Source organism: Oncorhynchus mykiss, chromosome 22 (assembly GCF_013265735.2).
Source record: "Oncorhynchus mykiss isolate Arlee chromosome 22, USDA_OmykA_1.1, whole genome shotgun sequence".
NCBI classification, from domain to species: Eukaryota; Metazoa; Chordata; class Actinopteri; order Salmoniformes; family Salmonidae; genus Oncorhynchus; species Oncorhynchus mykiss.
In genome coordinates this window covers 28,307,730-28,326,936 of record NC_048586.1, presented here as the reverse complement: position 1 = coordinate 28,326,936, position 19,207 = coordinate 28,307,730, and the positions used below count along the sequence as shown (strand labels likewise).

At 44.4% G+C, this 19,207-nt stretch overlaps 1 protein-coding gene across 2 annotated transcripts in view; it reads right to left on the bottom strand.

Moving 5' to 3' along the window:
* The window catches only part of LOC110502084 (ephrin type-A receptor 3), a 160,131-nt gene that overhangs the window by 69,414 nt on the left and 71,510 nt on the right, over positions 1–19,207 (bottom strand). For both annotated transcript variants that reach the window (XM_036959042.1, XM_036959041.1), the window contains exons 4-6: positions 17,198–17,353; positions 13,057–13,392; positions 211–335 (exon numbers count right to left, since the gene is read on the bottom strand). In XM_036959042.1, the coding sequence (XP_036814937.1) occupies positions 211–335; positions 13,057–13,392; positions 17,198–17,353 (617 nt within the window). The remainder of the gene's footprint in view (positions 1–210; positions 336–13,056; positions 13,393–17,197; positions 17,354–19,207) is intronic.

Genomic DNA, 19,207 nt, shown 5'->3' with positions numbered 1-19,207 from the left:
AGCACCCAGAGAGGAGCCAGAAGACTACCCCAGGGAGACATTAGAACAGAGGACAACCAGGAGGGGCTGGAATAAGGGAGAGAGAGGTAGAATAAGCTCACATGTTGTCTCTTCTCTTTCTTCAGTTAATGGAATCAGTCGAACAAGAACAGGGCTGCAAGGGGACAGCAGAGAACAGTACTAAAGCATGAGTGGTGTTTGTGAACCGACCTTCTGGTAGTATTTGACCTCGTAGTCCAGTATGATGCCGTTGGGTCTCTCTGGTTCCAGCCAGGACAGAGAGATGCTGTTACGAGACGTACGGTCCTTCCTGATCACAGTCACTGGAGAAGGGGCTATAGAGAGGGCGTTGGGGTGGGGAACAGAGAGAGAGAGAGATGATTGACCATATAGCACAACCTATAGCAGTTCACAGGAAGTTCATGCAGCATGTTCAGTCAGCAGTTTGTATCCTGTTAATAGTTCCTATTGAAGGGGTTTCTGTTGGTTCCTGTTGGTCTAATTGAGTTGATTAGTCCAGCAGAGGAGGTCCATACTGGAAGGGGGACAGCAGTCATAACATACATCCACACAGACTGCATCTATACTACAGGCCAGAGTCTCAGAGATCAACCCCAGAGCCAGCAGGCACCATGATATCATCCTCAATGTATAGGGTAACATCAGAGGATATATAAACCTCATCCCTCCATGCATGCCCCCAGTGTATTACCCTCCCTCCATCCCTCCCTCTCTCTCATGTCGCATCGCCTTGGGAGCTCACATGGTCTCAATCTGGCACTGTAATTTAACTTAGGACTCCCTCCATCTCCCCCGCCATTCCTCTCTCCCCTCTTTTTCCACTTTTACAGTTGTCTAATTGCTAGCTGGAGCTGAGAGGCCAGGCTGCCATATGAAGACTGAGCTTTAATTTTATTAGACCAGAAGAAACAACATGTTTGTCTTTGAAATGTTCGAGCCTGTCTTGATTCTGATGATACAGCTTCAGCTGTTTTTCTCCACTGGAAGTGATTTTCTCTCATTTTTCTCTCTCTCTCTCTCTCTCTCTCTCTCTCTCTCTATCTCTCTCTCTCTCTCTCTCTCTCTCTCTCTCTCTCTCTCTCTCTCTCTCTCTCTCTCTCTCTCTCTCGGAGTGCATGCTGGGAGTGAGTCGTCAAGCAGGAGTGATTGTGAGAACGAATGGAATTTCTTTTCACTCTATTGGGTTTTGGTATGTACATATATATATATTGATTAGTTTAGTTGTTTTAAGGGTATATTGTTTAACTATCACTAAGCACGTATAGGGGTGGTGGGATCTTTGAGGTTGGTTTTTCGCGAGGGCACAACCAGCGGGTGGGGCTGGTTGCAATGGCCACTCGCGGAAATGTAGAGTTTGAAAAACTTAGTCGGAGGCATGGAGTAAAAATTCCTGCTGCGGCTGGGTGTTCAGTGGAAGAATGTAGCTTGGCTGTGGGTGCTATCATTGGGTATGATAGCATCAAATCAGCCTCAAGGATGAATAGCGCTGTAGTGATATTCTTAGATTCAATTGAAAAGGTGAATAAGATAGTTGAGAGGGGTGTTGTGTTGCGGGAGACACAGACGCCGGTATTTCCGCTTATGAATCCTGCGAAGAAAGTTATGCTTTCTAACGTGCCACCATTTGTTAGAGATGAAGTGTTAGAGCGAGAGTTATCTCGCCATGGTCAAATCGTATCTACAATAAAGAAGGTTCTTTTTGGATGCAAATCTCCGTTGTTGAAACATGTCGTGTCTCATAGGAGACAAGTGCATATGATTTTAAAAAAGGAAGGAGATGAACTGAATTTAGCGTTTAGTTTTAAGATTGATGGATTTGATTATGTATTTTATGCATCTACTGAATCAATGAAATGTTTTGGATGTGGAAGAGAGGGGCATTTGGTGCGTAATTGTCCCGAGAATGAACGCGCTGAGCCTGGTAGTAGCTTTAGTGCGGGTGCAACTAACGTACCACAGCGAAGGGATGAAAATACTACAGGTGTAGGGGAAGAGAGAAGGTGGGCAGATGTGGTTGGAAAAGTAGGAGAGGAAGGCATTGTGGATACGGGGGCAATTGTGGTAGATCAGAACAAAGAGGGAGGGGAAACACTAGGTGAGATTGCGACTGCCGTCGCTGAGGTGGTGCTGGAAAATGAAATTGGAGGTCAAGAGGAGATTGAAATAACGGAAAAAGAAGCGGATGTTTTCAAAATACCGAGGAGTAAAAGGAAGAATTTAAGGGGTGGTGAAGGGTCTAATTCTAAGAGAAAGGTAGAGATGGATAAATCAGGTGAAGATGAACAGGTTGTAGAGATGGGGTTTTCTTCTGGGGAGGATAGCGAGAGTGAGTCATCTGACGCGTCACAACAATATAGTGAGATAGATGGGGTGGAAGGGAGGTATGGGATCGAGAAGATACGTCAATTTCTGAAGTTGACAAAAGGGAAGAAATATATGCAGGATTACAATGTAACTGATTTTTTCCCTGAACGTGAATTGTTTATTGAATCAGCAAAGTTTCTGATGTCAAAAATTACAGGGGGAGGTTTGAAAAGCCCTGAAATTGCTAGACTCAAGAAAGTGGTCACGAGAGTAATAAGTGATGCAAATTCTAAAGAAAATGAAAGAGTTCAGTTGCAGTTTTAACTCTGTAAAGAGATGTGGTGGCTGTATCTTCCTCTGTATTTTTTTCTTATCCATGAGCAGTTTTAAGATCTCTTCTTTAAACGTAAATGGGGCAAGAGATGTTAAAAAAAGAGCCATGGTGTATGAGTTAATGAGGGGAAAGGGAAGTGACATAATTTTTCTACAAGAAACGCATAGTAATTTGGAAAATGAAGTTATGTGGCAACAGGAGTGGGGGGGGACAGTGGTGTGTAGTCATAAAAACTCAAAAAGTGGGGGTGTGGTTATCTTGTTCTCAAAAGGGTTTTTGCCTTTGTCATATGAGGTTGAAGAGGTAGTTGAGGGGAGGTTATTAAAAGTTAGAGCAAGGTATGAAAACATCAATATGTGTCTGATAAATGTATATGCCCCAGTGGTGACAGTTGAGAGGGTATGTTTTTTAGAGACATTATCAAATACCATTGAGAAATGTAACAAAGAAGATTATTTGTTTATTGCTGGGGATTTTAACTGCACAGTTAGCGATTTAGATAGAAATCACCAAGAACCTCATATAGCCTCAAGGACGTTTTTAAAACGCCTTATTGTAACAAATGAACTGTGTGATATTTGGCGGAGTCAACATGAAGGAACAAGGCAGTACACCTGGGCGCATGTGAGAGAGAACATCATCTCTATGGCCAGGTTAGATAGGTTTTATGTTTTTGAGCATCAATCTCAGGTCTGTAAATCAAGTGTGATAACTCCAGTGGGATTTTCTGATCATTGTTTAATAACAGAGGTGGTGTTCATTAACGATGTAAAACCTAAAAGCGCATATTGGCATTTTAATATAACTTTATTGAGTGATGCTCACTTCAGGAAATGTTTCAGTATTTTTTGGGAGAGGTGGAGGGCTCAAAAGGCCAGTTTTGTATCCCTTCAACAATGGTGGGATATAGGGAAAATACAGATTCAACAATTTTGTAATCAATACACGAGGAATGTCACCAAGGATATCACCAGATCAATGAAAGCCCTAGAGATTGAAATAGTGGAACTCATGATGTTGGTTGAGACCACAGGAGATCGAGGCCATACTCAGGCCCTCAAGAGGAGAAAAGCTGCATTGGCAGATCTGCTGGGTATCAGAGCACAGGGGGCACTGGTGAGAAGTACATTTCAGGGCATATCTGAAATGGATGCCTCATCCAAATTTTTCTTTGGTTTAGAGAAAAAGAATGGACAAAGAAAAATTATTCATTGTCTCAAATCAGCTGTTGGACAAGAGCTCACTAGCCCTAGTGAAATCAGAAAGAGGGCAGTAGAGTTCTATGCTGAGCTCTACAAGTGTGAGTACAAAGAGGACAAAACAGTGACACAGCAGTTCTTTGATGGGCTCCCAAAGGTGCCTGCAGAAGCTCAGGTTGAGCTTGAGCAACCATTGTCTTTGCAGGATTTATACACTGCATTAAAAGGCATGGAAAATGGAAGGGCACCAGGCATTGATGGGCTTCCCGTTGACTTTTTTAAGTCTTTTTGGGCTATGTTGGGAGAGGATTGGTTAGAAGTAGCCAATGATAGTTTAACCGGAGGGTTACTACCAATAAGCTGCAGAAGGGCTGTCCTCACCCTACTGCCCAAAAAGGGTGACCCGAGGGAGGTGAAGAACTGGAGGCCGGTGGCTTTATTGTGTACTGATTATAAGATATTGTCAAAGGCTTTGTCCAACAGGCTGAGGGAGGTGATGGGGCAAATCATACATACGGATCAGTCCTACTGTGTTCCTGGCAGGCAGATAGGGGATAACATTTCTCTGATTCGTGATTTTTTGGACGTCTCTAGGGCTATTGGGTTGGATGCTGGTCTAATTTCAATTGATCAGGAAAAGGCATTTGACCGAGTTGAACATCAATATTTATGGCACACGTTTGAGGCGTTTGGGTTCAGCTCTGGTTTTATTGCCATGATAAAGGTGATATATGGTGACATTGAAAGTGTATTGAAAGTTAACGGTGGTTTGAGTGCTCCTTTTAAAGTGTGTAGAGGTATTAGGCAGGGATGTTCTATGTCTGGGATGTTATATGCTATTGCTATAGAGCCACTACTAAATAGCATTAGAAGTCGCATTGCAGGGGTGTGCCTTTCAGAGGATATTCCTCCTATTCGTCTTTCAGCCTATGCTGATGATGTAGTTGTGTTAGTGAAAAATCAAGCGGAGGTGGATAGCTTGAGTCTAATGGTTGATCGTTTTAGGGGAATATCCTCTGCAAAGGTAAATTGGGAAAAGAGTTGTGCTTTACAGATTGGAGAATGGTCTGGAGGGATCATGGCTTTGCCAGGGGGGCTAGAATGGTGTAAGGGAGGTTTTAAGTATCTTGGAGTGTATCTAGGAGATGAGGGGACTATGGAAAAAAATTGGAGTGGGGTGGTTGAAATGGTGGAAGGGAGGATGAGGAGATGGCGTTGGTTACTATCTCGTATGTCATATAGAGGGCGCACTATTATAGTTAACAATGTGATTGCCTCTGCACTGTGGCATCGGTTGTCAGTTTTAGAACCACCATCTGGCCTTCTGGCTAAGATACAGGCAATTATTGTGGATTTCTTTTGGGATAAATATCACTGGGTTCCACAAAGTGTTTTGTATTTGTCAAAAGAGGAGGGGGGACAAGGTCTTGTACATCTTGCTAGTAGGGCTGCTGCTTTCCGGGTTTCAGTTCATTCAAAGGCTGCTTTATGGACAGGAAAATGTGGTGTGGAGAGGGGTGGCAGGTCTTATATTACAGAGGGTTGGAGGATTAGGTTTAAAGAAGGCTTTATTTCTGGTTGATAGTAGCCAGATTTCTAGGGAGGGAGTACCTCCGTTTTATAGAGGCCTTCTCAGAGTGTGGAGCATAATGAAGGTGTCCAGAAGAACTTCAGCGGAGTCAGTGCATTGGCTGTTGGAGGAACCTCTGGTGTATGGGGCGAGACTGGACTGTACAACTGCAGCTGTTCCACATTTCTCCAAGATTCTGGTGAAGGGGAAAATCATCACCTTAAGACAGTTAATGGCCATGGCTGGGCCCGCCTTAATGGATGGAAGAAGGGTGGCAGAACATTTGGGGATGAGGTCGGAAAGGATTGTCGGACAAATGCTGGGGAGCTGTAGGAAGGCTCTGTCAGCGGAAGAATGGGATATGCTTAGTAGCCACAAGAAGAAGGTGCAAGATGAAGACGTCTCATTTCCAAAACTAGGGATTACACCAAATATCCCAGAGTCAGAAAGAAAGGCGTTATTGCTGGATTTGAGAGGGTTGGAGGAGGTGGGTTTGGATGAGGTGAATGGGAAGGAATTGTATAGGGGGTGTGTCAAGGTGTTGAATAAAGATAAATTGAAAAATAGAAAAGATACTCCATGGAGGGTAAAATTGGGCATTGATGATAAGGTAAAGCCAGCATGGAGAGCACTGTACAAACCACCGTTACAAAAGGGTACTGGTGATATGCAATGGAGGGTTTTACATGGCATCATTGCAGTTAATGCTTTTGTATCTGTTATTAACTCAGATGTTAGAGATGGATGTCCTTTTTGTAATATAAGAGAAACCATTTTTCACTGTTTTATGGAGTGTGAGAGGATAAAACCGCTATTGGAAATGTTGGAATCTTTGTTTAAAGCTGTAGGGGAGTTTTTCAATAACACTGTTTTTATTTTGGGGTTTCAATATAGTAAACAACAGAAAAGAAAATGTCAAATGTTAAATTTTATTTTGGGACAAGCTAAGATGTCAATTTTTCTGAGTAGGAAACGGGATATGGGCAGGATGTAAGATGTGTTTTTAAAGGTTTAGTGAAAGCAAGAATAAAAGTAGATTTTGAGTTCTTTTCAGCTGTAAAAGATCTCCTATTATTTGAGGAGAAGTGGGCTTACGAAGGAGCACTTTGTTTTGTAGAGGAGGGGAAATTATTTTTTGCTGCTGAAATAAGTTGAATGTATATGTTATGTATTTATTTTTGTTTAGGAATTACATTTGTTATTTAATTTCTGAAAAGGCAGTGTGTCATTATTTATGTTAACACTTGAGTAAAAAATAAAGGTTTTATAAAAACTCAAAACTCTCTCTCTCTCTCTCTCTCTCTCTCTCTCTCTCTCTCTCTCTCTCTCTCTCTCTCTCTCTCTCTCTCTCTCTCTCTCTCTCTCTCTCTCTCTCTCTCTCTCTCTCTCTCTCTCTCTCTCTCTCTCTCTCTCTCTCTCTCTCTCCCTCTCTCTCTCTCTCTCTCTCTCTCTCTCTCTCTCTCCAATCCTCTGTGAACAGCTCTGGGGAGCTTCCTGGTCTCAAGAGAGATTCTTCTCTCTCTTGCTCTCTCAGTCTCCCAAACAAGTCCCAATAACCCACTGCAGAGAGGAGAGGATGTGTGTGTGTGTGTGTGTGTGTGTGTGTAGGAGAGGGGCTGAGACTCGTCGGACGACACCCTGTCAGAATATCCGGACGATTCCCTCCCTTCTGAGACGGCCGGTGAATCCAGCTTTGGCAGGTTTAAACTGAGTGTATTGGTGTAGTGTGTTTGTGTGTGTTTCACTCTGACAGAGGGCAGCTTGCGTGTCCTCTCTCTCCACGGACAGACCCACATGTGTGTTTAGGGAGCTGTACATTGACAACCCTAATCCTTGTCAGCTCAGTGTGATGGGCAATGCAGCTGCAGCATGAGGATGATGTGTGTGTGTGCGTGCGTGCGTGCGTGCGTGTGTGTGTGCATGCTTTGTTTGTACAGTCGTAGCCAAAAGTTTTGAGAATGACACAAATATTAATTTTCACAAAGTCTGCTGCCTCAGTGTCTTTAGATATTTTTGTCAGATGTTACTATGGAATACTGAAGTATAATTACAAGCATTTCATAAGTGTCAAAGGCTTTTATTGACAATTACATGAAGTTCATGCAAAGAGTCAATATTTGCAGTGTTGACCCTTCTTTTTTAAGACCTCTGCAATCCGCCCTGGCATGCTGTCAATTAACTTCTGGGCCACATCCTGACTGATGGCAGCCCATTCTTGCATAATCAATGCTTGGAGTTTGTCAGAATTTGTGGGTTTTTGTTTGTCCACCCGCCTCTTGAGGATTGACCACAAGTTCTCAATGGGATTAAGGTCTGGGGAGTTTCCTGGCCATGGACCCAAAATATCGATGTTTTGTTCTCCGAGCCACTTAGTTATCACTTTTGCCTTGTGGCAAGGTGCTCCATCATGCTGGAAAAGGCATTGTTTATCACCAAACTGTTCCTGGATGGTTGGGAGAAGTTGCTCTCAGAGGATGTGTTGGTACCATTCTTTATTCATGGCTGTGTTCTTGGGCAAAATTGTGAGTGAGCCCACTCCCTTGCCTGAGAAGCAACCCCACACATGAATGGTCTGGGGATGCTTTACTGTTGGCATGACACAGGACTGATGGTAGCGCTCACCTTGTCTTCTCAGGACAAGCTTTTTTCCAGATGCCCCAAACAATCGGAAAGGGGATTCAGAGAAAATGACTTTACCCCAGTCCTCAGCAGTCCAATCCCTGTACCTTTTGCAGAATATCAGTCTGTCCCTGATGTTTTTCCTATAGAGAAGTTTCTTCTTTGCTGCCCTTCTTGACACCAGGCCATCCTCCAAAAGTCTTTGCCTCACTGTGCGTGCAGATGCACTAACCCTTGCCTGCTGCTATTCCTGAGCAAGCTCTATACTGGTGGTGCCCCGATACAGCAGCTGAATCAACTTTAGGAGAGGGTCCTGGCGCTTGCTGGACTTTCTTGGGCGCCCTGAAGCCTTCTTCACAACAATTGAACCGTTCTCCTTGAAGTTCTTGATGATCTGATAAATAGTTGATTTAGGTGCAATCTTACTGGCAGCAATATCCTTGCCTGTGAATACCTTTTTTTGCAAAGCAATGATGACAGCACATGTTTCCTAGCAGGTAACCATGGTTGACAGAGGAAGAACAATGATTCCAAGCACCACCCTCCTTTTGAAGCTTCCAGTCTGTTATTCTAACTTTATCAGCATGACAGAGTGATCTCTAGCCTTGTTTTCATCAACACTCACACCTGTGTTAACAAGAGAATCACTGACATGTTGTCAGCTGGTCCTTTTGTGGCAGGGCTGAAATGCAGTGGAAATGTTTTTGGGGGATTCAGTTCATTTGCATGGCAAAGAGGGACTTTGCAATTAATTGCAATTCATCTGATCACTCTTCATAACATTCTGTAGTATATGCAAATTGCCATCATACAAACTGAGGCAGCAGACTTTGTGAAAATTAATATTTGTGTCATTCTCAAATCTTTTGGCCACGACTGTACAGTGCCTTGCGAAAGTATTCGGCCCCCTTGAACTTTGCGACCTTTTGCCACATTTCAGGCTTCAAACATAAAGATATAAAACTGTATTTTTTTGTGAAGAATCAACAACAAGTGGGACACAATCATGAAGTGGAACGACATTTATTGGATATTTCAAACTTTTTTAACAAATCAAAAACTGAAAAATTGGGCGTGCAAAATTATTCAGCCCCCTTAAGTTAATACTTTGTAGCGCCACCTTTTGCTGCGATTACAGCTGTAAGTCACTTGGGGTATGTCTCTATCAGTTTTGCACATCGAGAGACTGACATTTTTTCCCATTCCTCCTTGCAAAACAGCCCGAGCTCAGTGAGGTTGGATGGAGAGCATTTGTGAACAGCAGTTTTCAGTTCTTTCCACAGATTCTCGATTGGATTCAGGTCTGGACTTTGACTTGGCCATTCTAACACCTGGATGTGTTTATTTTTGAACCATTCCATTGTAGATTTTGCTTTATGTTTTGGATCATTGTCTTGTTGGAAGACAAATCTCCGTCCCAGTCTCAGGTCTTTTGCAGACTCCATCAGGTTTTCTTCCAGAATGGTCCTGTATTTGGCTCCATCCATCTTCCCATCAATTTCAACCATCTTCCCTGTTCCTGCTGAAGAAAAGCAGGCCCAAACCATGATGCTGCCACCACCATGTTTGACAGTGGGGATAGTGTGTTCAGGGTCAATTTTGGTTTTATCTGACCAGAGCACCTTCTTCCACATGTTTGGTGTGTCTCCCAGGTGGCTTGTGGCAAACTTTAAACGACACTTTTTATGCATATCTTTAAGAAATGGCTTTCTTCTTGCCACTCTTCCATGAAGGCCAGATTTGTGCAATATACGACTGATTGTTGTCCTATGGACAGAGTCTCCCACCTCAGCTGTAGATCTCTGCAGTTCATCCAGAGTGATCATGGGCCTCTTGGCTGCATCTCTGATCAGTCTTCTCCTTGTATGAGCTGAAAGTTTAGAGGGACGGCCAGGTCTTGGTAGATTTGCAGTGGTCTGATACTCCTTCCATTTCAATATTATCGCTTGCACAGTGCTCCTTGGGATGTTTAAAGCTTGGGAAATCTTTTTGTATCCAAATCCGGCTTTAAACTTCTTCACAACAGTATCTCTGACCTGCCTGGTGTGTTCCTTGTTCTTCATGATGCTCTCTGCGCTTTTAACGGACCTCTGAGACTATCACAGTGGAGGTGCATTTATACGGAGACTTGATTACACACAGGTGGATTGTATTTATCATCATTAGTCATTTAGGTCAACATTGGATCATTCAGAGATCTTCACTGAACTTCTGGAGAGAGTTTGCTGCACTGAAAGTAAAGGGGCTGAATAATTTTGCAGTTTTTGATTTGTTAAAAAAGTTTGAAATATCCAATAAATGTCGTTCCACTTCATGATTGTGTCCCACTTGTTGTTGATTCTTCACAAAAAAATACAGTTTTATATCTTTATGTTTGAAGCCTGAAATGTGGCAAAAGGTCGCAAAGTTCAAGGGGGCCGAATACTTTCGCAAGGCACTGTATGTTCAGGATAACAGACACAGAGATATGGTTATACTGTATACGACTGTATGTTATGGGGACAAACTAAAGAAAATACTTTTCACACCTTCCAATCTTTAGTCTATTTTCATCAGCTGAAGGACCATCCCACATTAAACTCTTACTTCTACTATTCTCATCACACTATCCTCTCAGGAGACAGCTTGGTGAAATATGCAACCCTGACATCTACAGTATATGCATAACTGGTGATATGAACCTGATGTCAATGTCCTTTCAAAAGGCACAGAGAGACGAGAGGAAGGTTATAAGATCTGTGGGTTAAAACATGATAAGGATACACATAATCTGAGTACACACACAGACTGATAGAGAGCTCTGTTGAAATCTGCTATCTTGTTCTGCACCCAACTAACTGAGCTCTCTGAACTTAAATGTTCTGGTCCCCCTTGGTCAGTTCAGAGTTATGATCGGAGACCTCTATGTTGATAAATGTGTCAGTTTTTCTTAATATGTTTACTAGTTTTCTATATTGTATATTGTATGTGTTTGATGTATTTATGCAGAGCTCATCTGTAAAAGAGACCCTAGTCTCAACATGACTATCCTATCAAAATAAAGCTACAAAATGAAATGAAAAAATACATAATCAGTGGATCTGAAGCCTCTACCCTCCCACTCCCTTAGAGCGGCACACACAAGTCAGGAGAGGAGTGAAGAGCACTAAATCTGTATGCACACACACACACACATTAAATCTGTATTTACTGCTCATCCCTCTGCCGTCATTTCAAAGGGATGTGTCTGGCCTCTGTCAGCCTTTATAGAGCACAGCTGGGATAACACACAGGACACTCAGCACACACCTCATTGTACACAGCAGTGTGTGTGTGTGTGTGTGTGTGTGTGTGTGTGTGTGTGTGTGTGTGTGTGTGTGTGTGTGTGTGTGTGTGTGTACACCCCAAGCTACACCACAGGATCTATTGGGGTGAGGGTCAAAACATGTATAAACCCCCTGTTTCTCTCTCTACAGGCAATTAACAGTGCATTGAGTAGACATTGTTGAGGTCTACAATTTTTTTTTGACTCAAAGGATGTCAATTCGCCTATCAGAAGCTTCTAAAGCCATGACATCATTGTCTGGAATTTTCTAAGCTGTTTAAAGGCACAGTCAACTTAGTGTATGTAATCTTCTGACCCACTGGAATTGTGATATAGTGAATTATAAGTGAAATAATCTGTCTGTAAACAATTGTTGGAAAAATGACTTGTATCATGCACAAGGTAGATGTCCTAACCAACTTGCCAAAACTATAGTTTGTTAAAAATAAATTTGTGGAGAGGTTGAAAAACTAGTTTTAACGACTCCAACCTAAGTGTATGTAAACTTCCGACTTCAACTGTATGACTGAAAAGGGAGGGAGAGAGATGTGTATGGGGAATGAAATACAGAGAGACAGAAACAGAGACATAGGGAAAGATAGAAGGAGAGAGAGAAAGAACTACAGACAGGGATGTATAAAGAGAGAGAAGGAGAGAGAGGGTGTAGTGAAATCTAGTCATCATGCATGCATTCCAAGTTTGGTAACGGAATGTTGAGGTTTGCTACATTCCGCTGCAGAGAAATTGATTTGTCTCCGGGCGGGACTTTCACTGGGCCAAGTCCTCCCTTGAGATGTTGGAGAATGTTGGGATGTTGGAGAATGTTGGGATGGTGGAGAATGTTTATATGAGAGATCGATGTGAGCAGCCCATCCCTGTGTTACAATTGCCTGTGTGTGTGTTTGTGTGTGTGTGTGTGTGTGTGTGTGTGTGTGTGTGTGTGTGTGTGTGTGTATGTGTGTGTGTGTGTGTGTGTGTATGTGAGTATGTGTGTTAAAGTGAGTGAATGTGTGAAAGAGTGTTTATATGATGGGTTGATGTGAACCCGTTTCAATTTAATGACTGTCTATAACAACTGAAAAACAACACAAAGATTTATACAGAGTGTATTTGTGAGGAGCGAGACATTTGATACTGGTGATAAACCACTGACGAACACTGGCTGGGATCAGAAGCAGGCAGTTCTAGCTAAAGTCTAAAGTCTAGAATTGCCGCTTACAAGGAGCGGGACACTAATCCGGACGCTTATAAGAAGTCTCGCTATGCCCTCAGACGAACCATCAAACAGGCAGAGCGTCAATAGAGGACTAAGAACGACCCCCCCCCCCCCTTAATTTTTAAAATGCTGCCACTCGCTGTTTATTATCTATGCACTGTCACTTGACAAATTACCTCGACTAACCTGTATCCCCCGCACATTGACTAGGTACCGGTACCCCCTGTATATGGCCTCGTTAATGTTATGTCATTTTCTTGTGATACTTTTAGATTTTATTTGTAAAAAAAAAAAAAAATCACTTTAGTTTATTTAGTAAATATTTGCTTAACGCTATTTCTAGAACTGCATTGTTGGTTAAGGGCTTGTAAGTAAGCATTTCACGGTAAGGTTGTATTCGGCGCATGTATTCCGTGCATGTATTCCGCGCATGTGACAAATAAATGCATAAATGTACATTTATGTGTGTGTCTTCATCTCCGGTCGTACCTGCTTGGTTGGTAGTGATGGTCACAGCAGCATATTGCCTCATTGTTGGGGCTAACTGGGACACTCCATTTTGAGCTTCGATCTCGAAGGTGTAGTTGGTGTGAGCCAGCAGATCTCCCACGGTTACGGTAGTGTTCTGCAGGCCTGCAGCACGGGGGAGGAACCGCACATTACTGCGACACGCCTCACACACCCTCTGGCCCTGCCTGCAGCGCTTACACAGCACGGTGAAGGTAACATCCTTACGACCTCCTGTGTCCTCCGGCCAGGACCAGTCCAGAATCACTGAGGTCTCATTGATGACTGAGATCACGTTACGAGGAGCGGAGGGAGGACCTGAAGAGGGAGGGAGAAAGAGAGAGAGAGAGAGAGAGAGAGAGAGAGAGAGAGAGCAATGAAAATATATAACATTTCTTGAGCGGATGGTCAGGGAGCCAGGAACATAAATCCCTTGAATACAGCAAAGTGACCTCAAGAAGCCCAAACAGATCAAATATTTGACTTAAACATAATAATTTCAAACATTATAATTGAATACTATCACATACAGTGCATTCGGAGGGTATTCAGACCACCTGACTTTTTACACATTATGTTACGTTACAGCCTTATTCTAAAATAAGTATTCAGACCCTTTGCTATGAAACTCAAAATTGAGCTCAGGTGCATCCTGTTTCCATTGATCATCCTTGAAATGTTGCCACAACTTAATTGGAGTCCACCTGTGGTAAATTCAATTGATTGGACATGATTTGGAAAGGCACACACCTGTCTATATAAAGTCCCACAGTTGACAGTGCATGTCAGAGCAAAAACCAAGCCACGAGGTTGAAGGAATTGTCTGTAGAGCTCCGAGACAGGATTGTGTCGAGGCACAGATCTGGGGAAGGGTACCAAAAAATTTCTGCATCATTGAAGTTCCCCAAGAACACAGTGGCCTCCATCATTACTAAATGGAAGAGATTTGGATCCACCAAGACTCTTCCTAGAGCTGGCCACCCGGCCCAACTGAGCAATCGAGGGAGAAGGGCCTTGGTCAGGGAGGTGACCAAGAACCTGATGGTCACTCTGACAGAGATTCAGAGTTCCTCTGTGGAGATAGGAGAACCTTCCAGAAGGACAACCATCTCTGCAAAACTCCACCAATCAGGCCTTTATGGTAGAGTGTCCTGACGGAAGCCACTCCTCAGTAAAAGGCACATGATAGCCCACTTGGAGTTTGCCAAAAGGCACGTAAAGGACTCACAGACCATGAGATCATGATTCTCTGGTCTGATGAAACCAAAATTGGCCTGAATGCCAAGCTTCACATCTGGAGGAAACCTGGCACCATCCCTACGGTGAAGCATGGTGGTGGCAGCATCATTCTGTGGGGATGTTTTTCAGCAGCAGTGACTGGGAGATTAGTCACGATCGAGGGAAAGATGAACGTAACAAAATACAGAGACAACCTGTGTGATTATCCTGTCTGGGTTGGCGCCCCCCCCTTGGGTTGTGCCGTGGCGGAGATCTTTGTGGGCTATACTCAGCCTTGTCTCAGGATGGTAAGTTGGTGGTTGAAGATATCCCTCTAGTGGTGTGGGGGCTGTGCTTTGGCAAAGTGGGTGGGGTTATATCCTTCCTGTTTGGCCCTGTCCGGGGGTGTCCTCGGATGGGGCCACAGTGTCTCCTGACCCCTCCTGTCTCAGCCTCCAGTATTTATGCTGCAGTAGTTTATGTGTCGGGGGGCTAGGGTCAGTTTGTTATATCTGGAGTACTTCTCCTGTCCTATTCGGTGTCCTGTGTGAATTTAAGTGTGCTCTCTCTAATTTTCTCTCTCTCTCGGAGGAGGACCTGAGCCCTAGGACCATGCCTCAGGACTACCTGACATGATGACTCCTTGCTGTCCCCAGTCCACCTGGCCGTGCTGCTGCTCCAGTTTCAACTGTTCTGCCTTATTATTATTCGACCATGCTGGTCATTTATGAACATTTGAACATCTTGGCCATGTTCTGTTATAATCTCCACCCGGCACAGCCAGAAGAGGACTGGCCACCCCACATAGCCTGGTTCCTCTCTAGGTTTCTTCCTAGGTTTTGGCCTTACTAGGGAGTTTTTCCTAGCCACCGTGCTTCTACACCAGCATTGCTTGCTGTTTGGGGTTTTAGGCTGGGTTTCTGTACAGCACTTTGAGATATCAGCTGATGTACGAAGGGCTATATAAATAAATTTGATTTGATTTGATTTGATCCTTAAGGAAAATCTGATCCAGAGCGCTCAGGACCTCAGACTGGGCAAAGGTTCACCTTCCAACAGGACAATGACCCTAAGCACATAGCTAAGTTTCTGAATGTCCTTGAGTGGCACAGCCAGACCCCGGACTTGAAACCAATCGAACATCTGTGGAGAGACCTGAAAATAGCTGTGAGTGACGCTCCCCATCCAACCTGACTGAGTTTGAGAGGATCTGCAGAGAAGAATGGGAGAAACTCCCCAAAAATAGGTGTGCCAAGCTTGTAGCGTCATACCCAAGAAGACTTGAGGCTGTAATCGCAGCCAAGGATGCTTCAACAAAGTACTGAGTAAAGGGTCTGAATACTTATGTAAATGTGTTTTTTTAATATATACAGTATATATAAATATATATATATTTTTGTCGTAGTTTTTTTTTCAAACATGTTTTAAAATCCTGTTTTTGCTTTGTCATTATGGGGTATTGTGTGTAGATTTATGAGGGTGGGGGGACAATTTAATCAATTTTATAATAAGGCTGTAATATAACAAAATGGTGAACGTTCGAATGCACTGTATATCTGTCTATTAGGCGTGGGAATACTTTAAAACAGATTTCCTAAATGAAAATAACTTGGAGCTGATTTGGGCCAAATTCATCCCACGGGCCGGCAGTTCAGGAACCCTGTAATATATAAATCAATCTGTGTGTGTGATGGAGTGACAGCAGTCTCTCTCTTTGGGCAGAAGATTCAGTTCAGTCACCAGTCACAGGGAGGGAGAATGGAGAAAGCAAGGACACGGAATAAGGCCAAACCTCAAACTCTCTCTGACAGATGGAAATGGCAGGTTTTACTGTGAACAGATTCTCTGAATATTTCCAGACTTTAATATCAGACCTTTGGAAGTCATTACACCGGGAACTAACCAGAACCACTGAAGAGATCCACTGTAAAGAATTGGAACGAGGGAGGAGATAGGGTGAGGAGGATTGATTTTGACAATAGAAACCTTGTTGGTTTGTTTGTTAGTCTATGGTGTTGGGGTTCAGATGGTGGATACAGTAAACTCTACAGTACTATACTGTTCTAGCTCCTTGACTCCACTCTACTGCACATTCACAACGCTCATCTAGCTGCCTGAACATAATACTAATGACACCAGAGATCTCTGTTTCACATCAGTCTCCAACCTCAGGCTGCTACATAGGGTGTGTCATGTATAGAGGTATAGAGCACCAGATGTAATATGATCAGCGGAGCAGTGGGTGGAGATCAGTTCATGCAGTCATACTGGTGTAAATATATGTTCCTGTCCAATCTTGACCTTCCTTTCCAGACTCCTGCTCATTACCTTAGTCTATAAAGGTTTTAGGACTGTAAAACAGACCTCTACCAGATCAGTATGAGGAATCTGGAAATACGGGTATGCTGTGGTTGTTCTGAACTCCCCCCAGGGACTACAGACATGGCTGCTGCTGCTGGTTTAATAGGACAGCAGTCATCAAGGATTCCAGGGCAGTGATCTATGGGTAATGTAGTTTAGGATACGGCCATCTGCTTCTGTAAACCATCCGGATACAGCTCAGAGAGAGAGAGAGAGAGAGAGAGAGAGAGGAATGATGATGAGAGAGATAAAAGAGCGAGAGAGAGATGTTGTCCTCAGAGACACAGTGGCTGAAATTGTTGAGAGAATATGCAAATAGAGAGTAAACTCTTTTTGGCTCTCACTCACTCACACACACAAATGCACACACACGCACACGCTCACTTGCTCGCACGCACGCACGCACACACACACACGCACACGCTCACTTGCTCGCACGCACGCGCACACACACACACACACACACACACACACACACACACACACACACAAACACACACGCACGCACAAACTTACACTAACAAACACAAACACACAGACTTACGTGTGCAGGCCATAGATGGCGGGTCTCCATCAGCACGGAAGTAGTTTTTCTCACAGCCACAGTGTAGCGCTCCCTCATGATGGGTGAAGCTGTGAGGTGGACACTTAGAACACTGGACATTACCCAGCAGAGACTTATAGAACCCTGCTCTGCATGCTGGAGAGAGAAGGAGAGGGAGGGGGAGAGAGAGAGGGAGGGGGAGGGGAAGAGAGAGAAGGAGAGGGAGGGGGAGAGAGAGAAGGGGAGGGGAGAGAGAGAAGGGGAGGGGGAGAGAGAGAAGGAGAGGGAGGGGGAGAGAGAGAAGGAGAGGGGGGAGAGAGAGAAAGAGAGGGAGGGAGAGAGAGAGAAGGAGAGGGGGGGAGAGAGAGAAGGAGAGTGAGGGGGAGAGAGAGAAGGAGAGGGAGGGGGAGAGAGAGAAGGAGAGGGATGGGGAGAGAGAGAAGGAGAAGGAGGGGAGAGAGAGAAGGAGAGGGAGGGGGAGAGAGAGAAGAGAAGGAGGGGAGAGAGAAGGAGAGGGGGGAGAGAGAGAAAGAGAGGGAGGGAGGGGGAGAGAGAGGAGAGGGAGGGGGAGAGAGAGAAGGAGAGGGAGGGGGAGAGAGAGAAGGAGAGGGAGGGGGCGAGAGAGAAGGAGAGGGAGGGGAGGGGGAGAGAGAAGGAGAGGGAGGGGGAGAGAGAAAGAGAGGGAGGGGGAGAGAGAAAGAGAGGGAGGGGGAGAGAGAAAGAGAGGGAGGGGGAGAGAGAGAAGGAGAGGGAGGGGAGGGGGAGAGAGAGAAGGAGAGGGAGGGGGAGAGAGAGAATGAGAGGGAAGGGGAGAGAGAAAAGGAGAGGGAGGGGAGGGGGAGAGAAGGAGAGGGAGGGGGAGAGAGAGAAGGATAGGGGGGAAGAGAGAGGAGAGGGAGGGGGTGAGAGAAGGAGAGGGAGGGGAAGAGAGAGAAGGAGAGGGAGGGGGTGAGAGAGAAGGAGAGGGAGGGGGAGAGAGTGAAGGAGAGGGAGGGGGTGAGAGAGAAGGAGAGGGAGGGGAAGAGAGAGAAGGAGAGGGAGGGGGTGAGAGAGAAGGAGATGGGGGGGAGAGAGTGAAGGAGATGGAGGGGGAGAGAGAGAGAGAAGGAGAGGGAGGGGGTGAGAGAGAAGGAGATGGAGGGGGAGAGAGAGAAGGAGAGGGAGGGAGGGGGTGAGAGAGAGAGATGTGGTGAGTAAATATAGCAGAATTGACAATAACAATAACGTTCCATAGAGAAATGAAAAATGTCACGACAATAGATCAAATCATATCCATAAAGGTATAATTAATAACTAGAAAAATACAGAATGAAAGACACATGGTGAGAGAGAGAGAGGTCAACAGGAGGAGGACGAAAGACGAGAGATTTTGGGGGGGGGGGGGATGATGACACTTTCTTTTTTTCCAATCAAACCTTTCATTACTGTACAGGCTAGATTAATGACTTTAATCTTCTCTGATGACCGTGGGTATGAACCCACCTCCACAACCACACAGCCACATACACTGTAAATCTATAGCGGGGGTAATGGAAGAGAAGAATAGAACATGAAAACAGTGCCTCTCTCCCAGACCCATCCAGGACCCAGTATGAATGATGTAAATGAAGCTGTTGAAAAGGAGGGGGGGCTCCTTAACTACACTATTCACCATGATCCTGTTCTACTCCTAATGAACGGGGAGAATGACCAAATCACCAACATATCCCGCTCTCCTCCTCTCTTATTTCAGATCTTATAATTGTCATCTGATCCATGCTGAGCAGCAACACTTTAAAGACAGCGAGCAGATTCTCTCAGAGACGTTTAACTCCACTTTCCAGCCCAGACTGTATAAGGGTTAAGGGTGTGTGTGTCTGTAATGTTATTCTTTTAGAGAATCAGCAGGCAGCACTTAGTACAGATATACAGTAGCTGCTTCTGGACATAACAGTAACAAATACAGAGGAGTAGAAATGTCCCCCGTCAGCTGTATAATGGGATAACCAACCAGTCAGCAGTATAATTGGA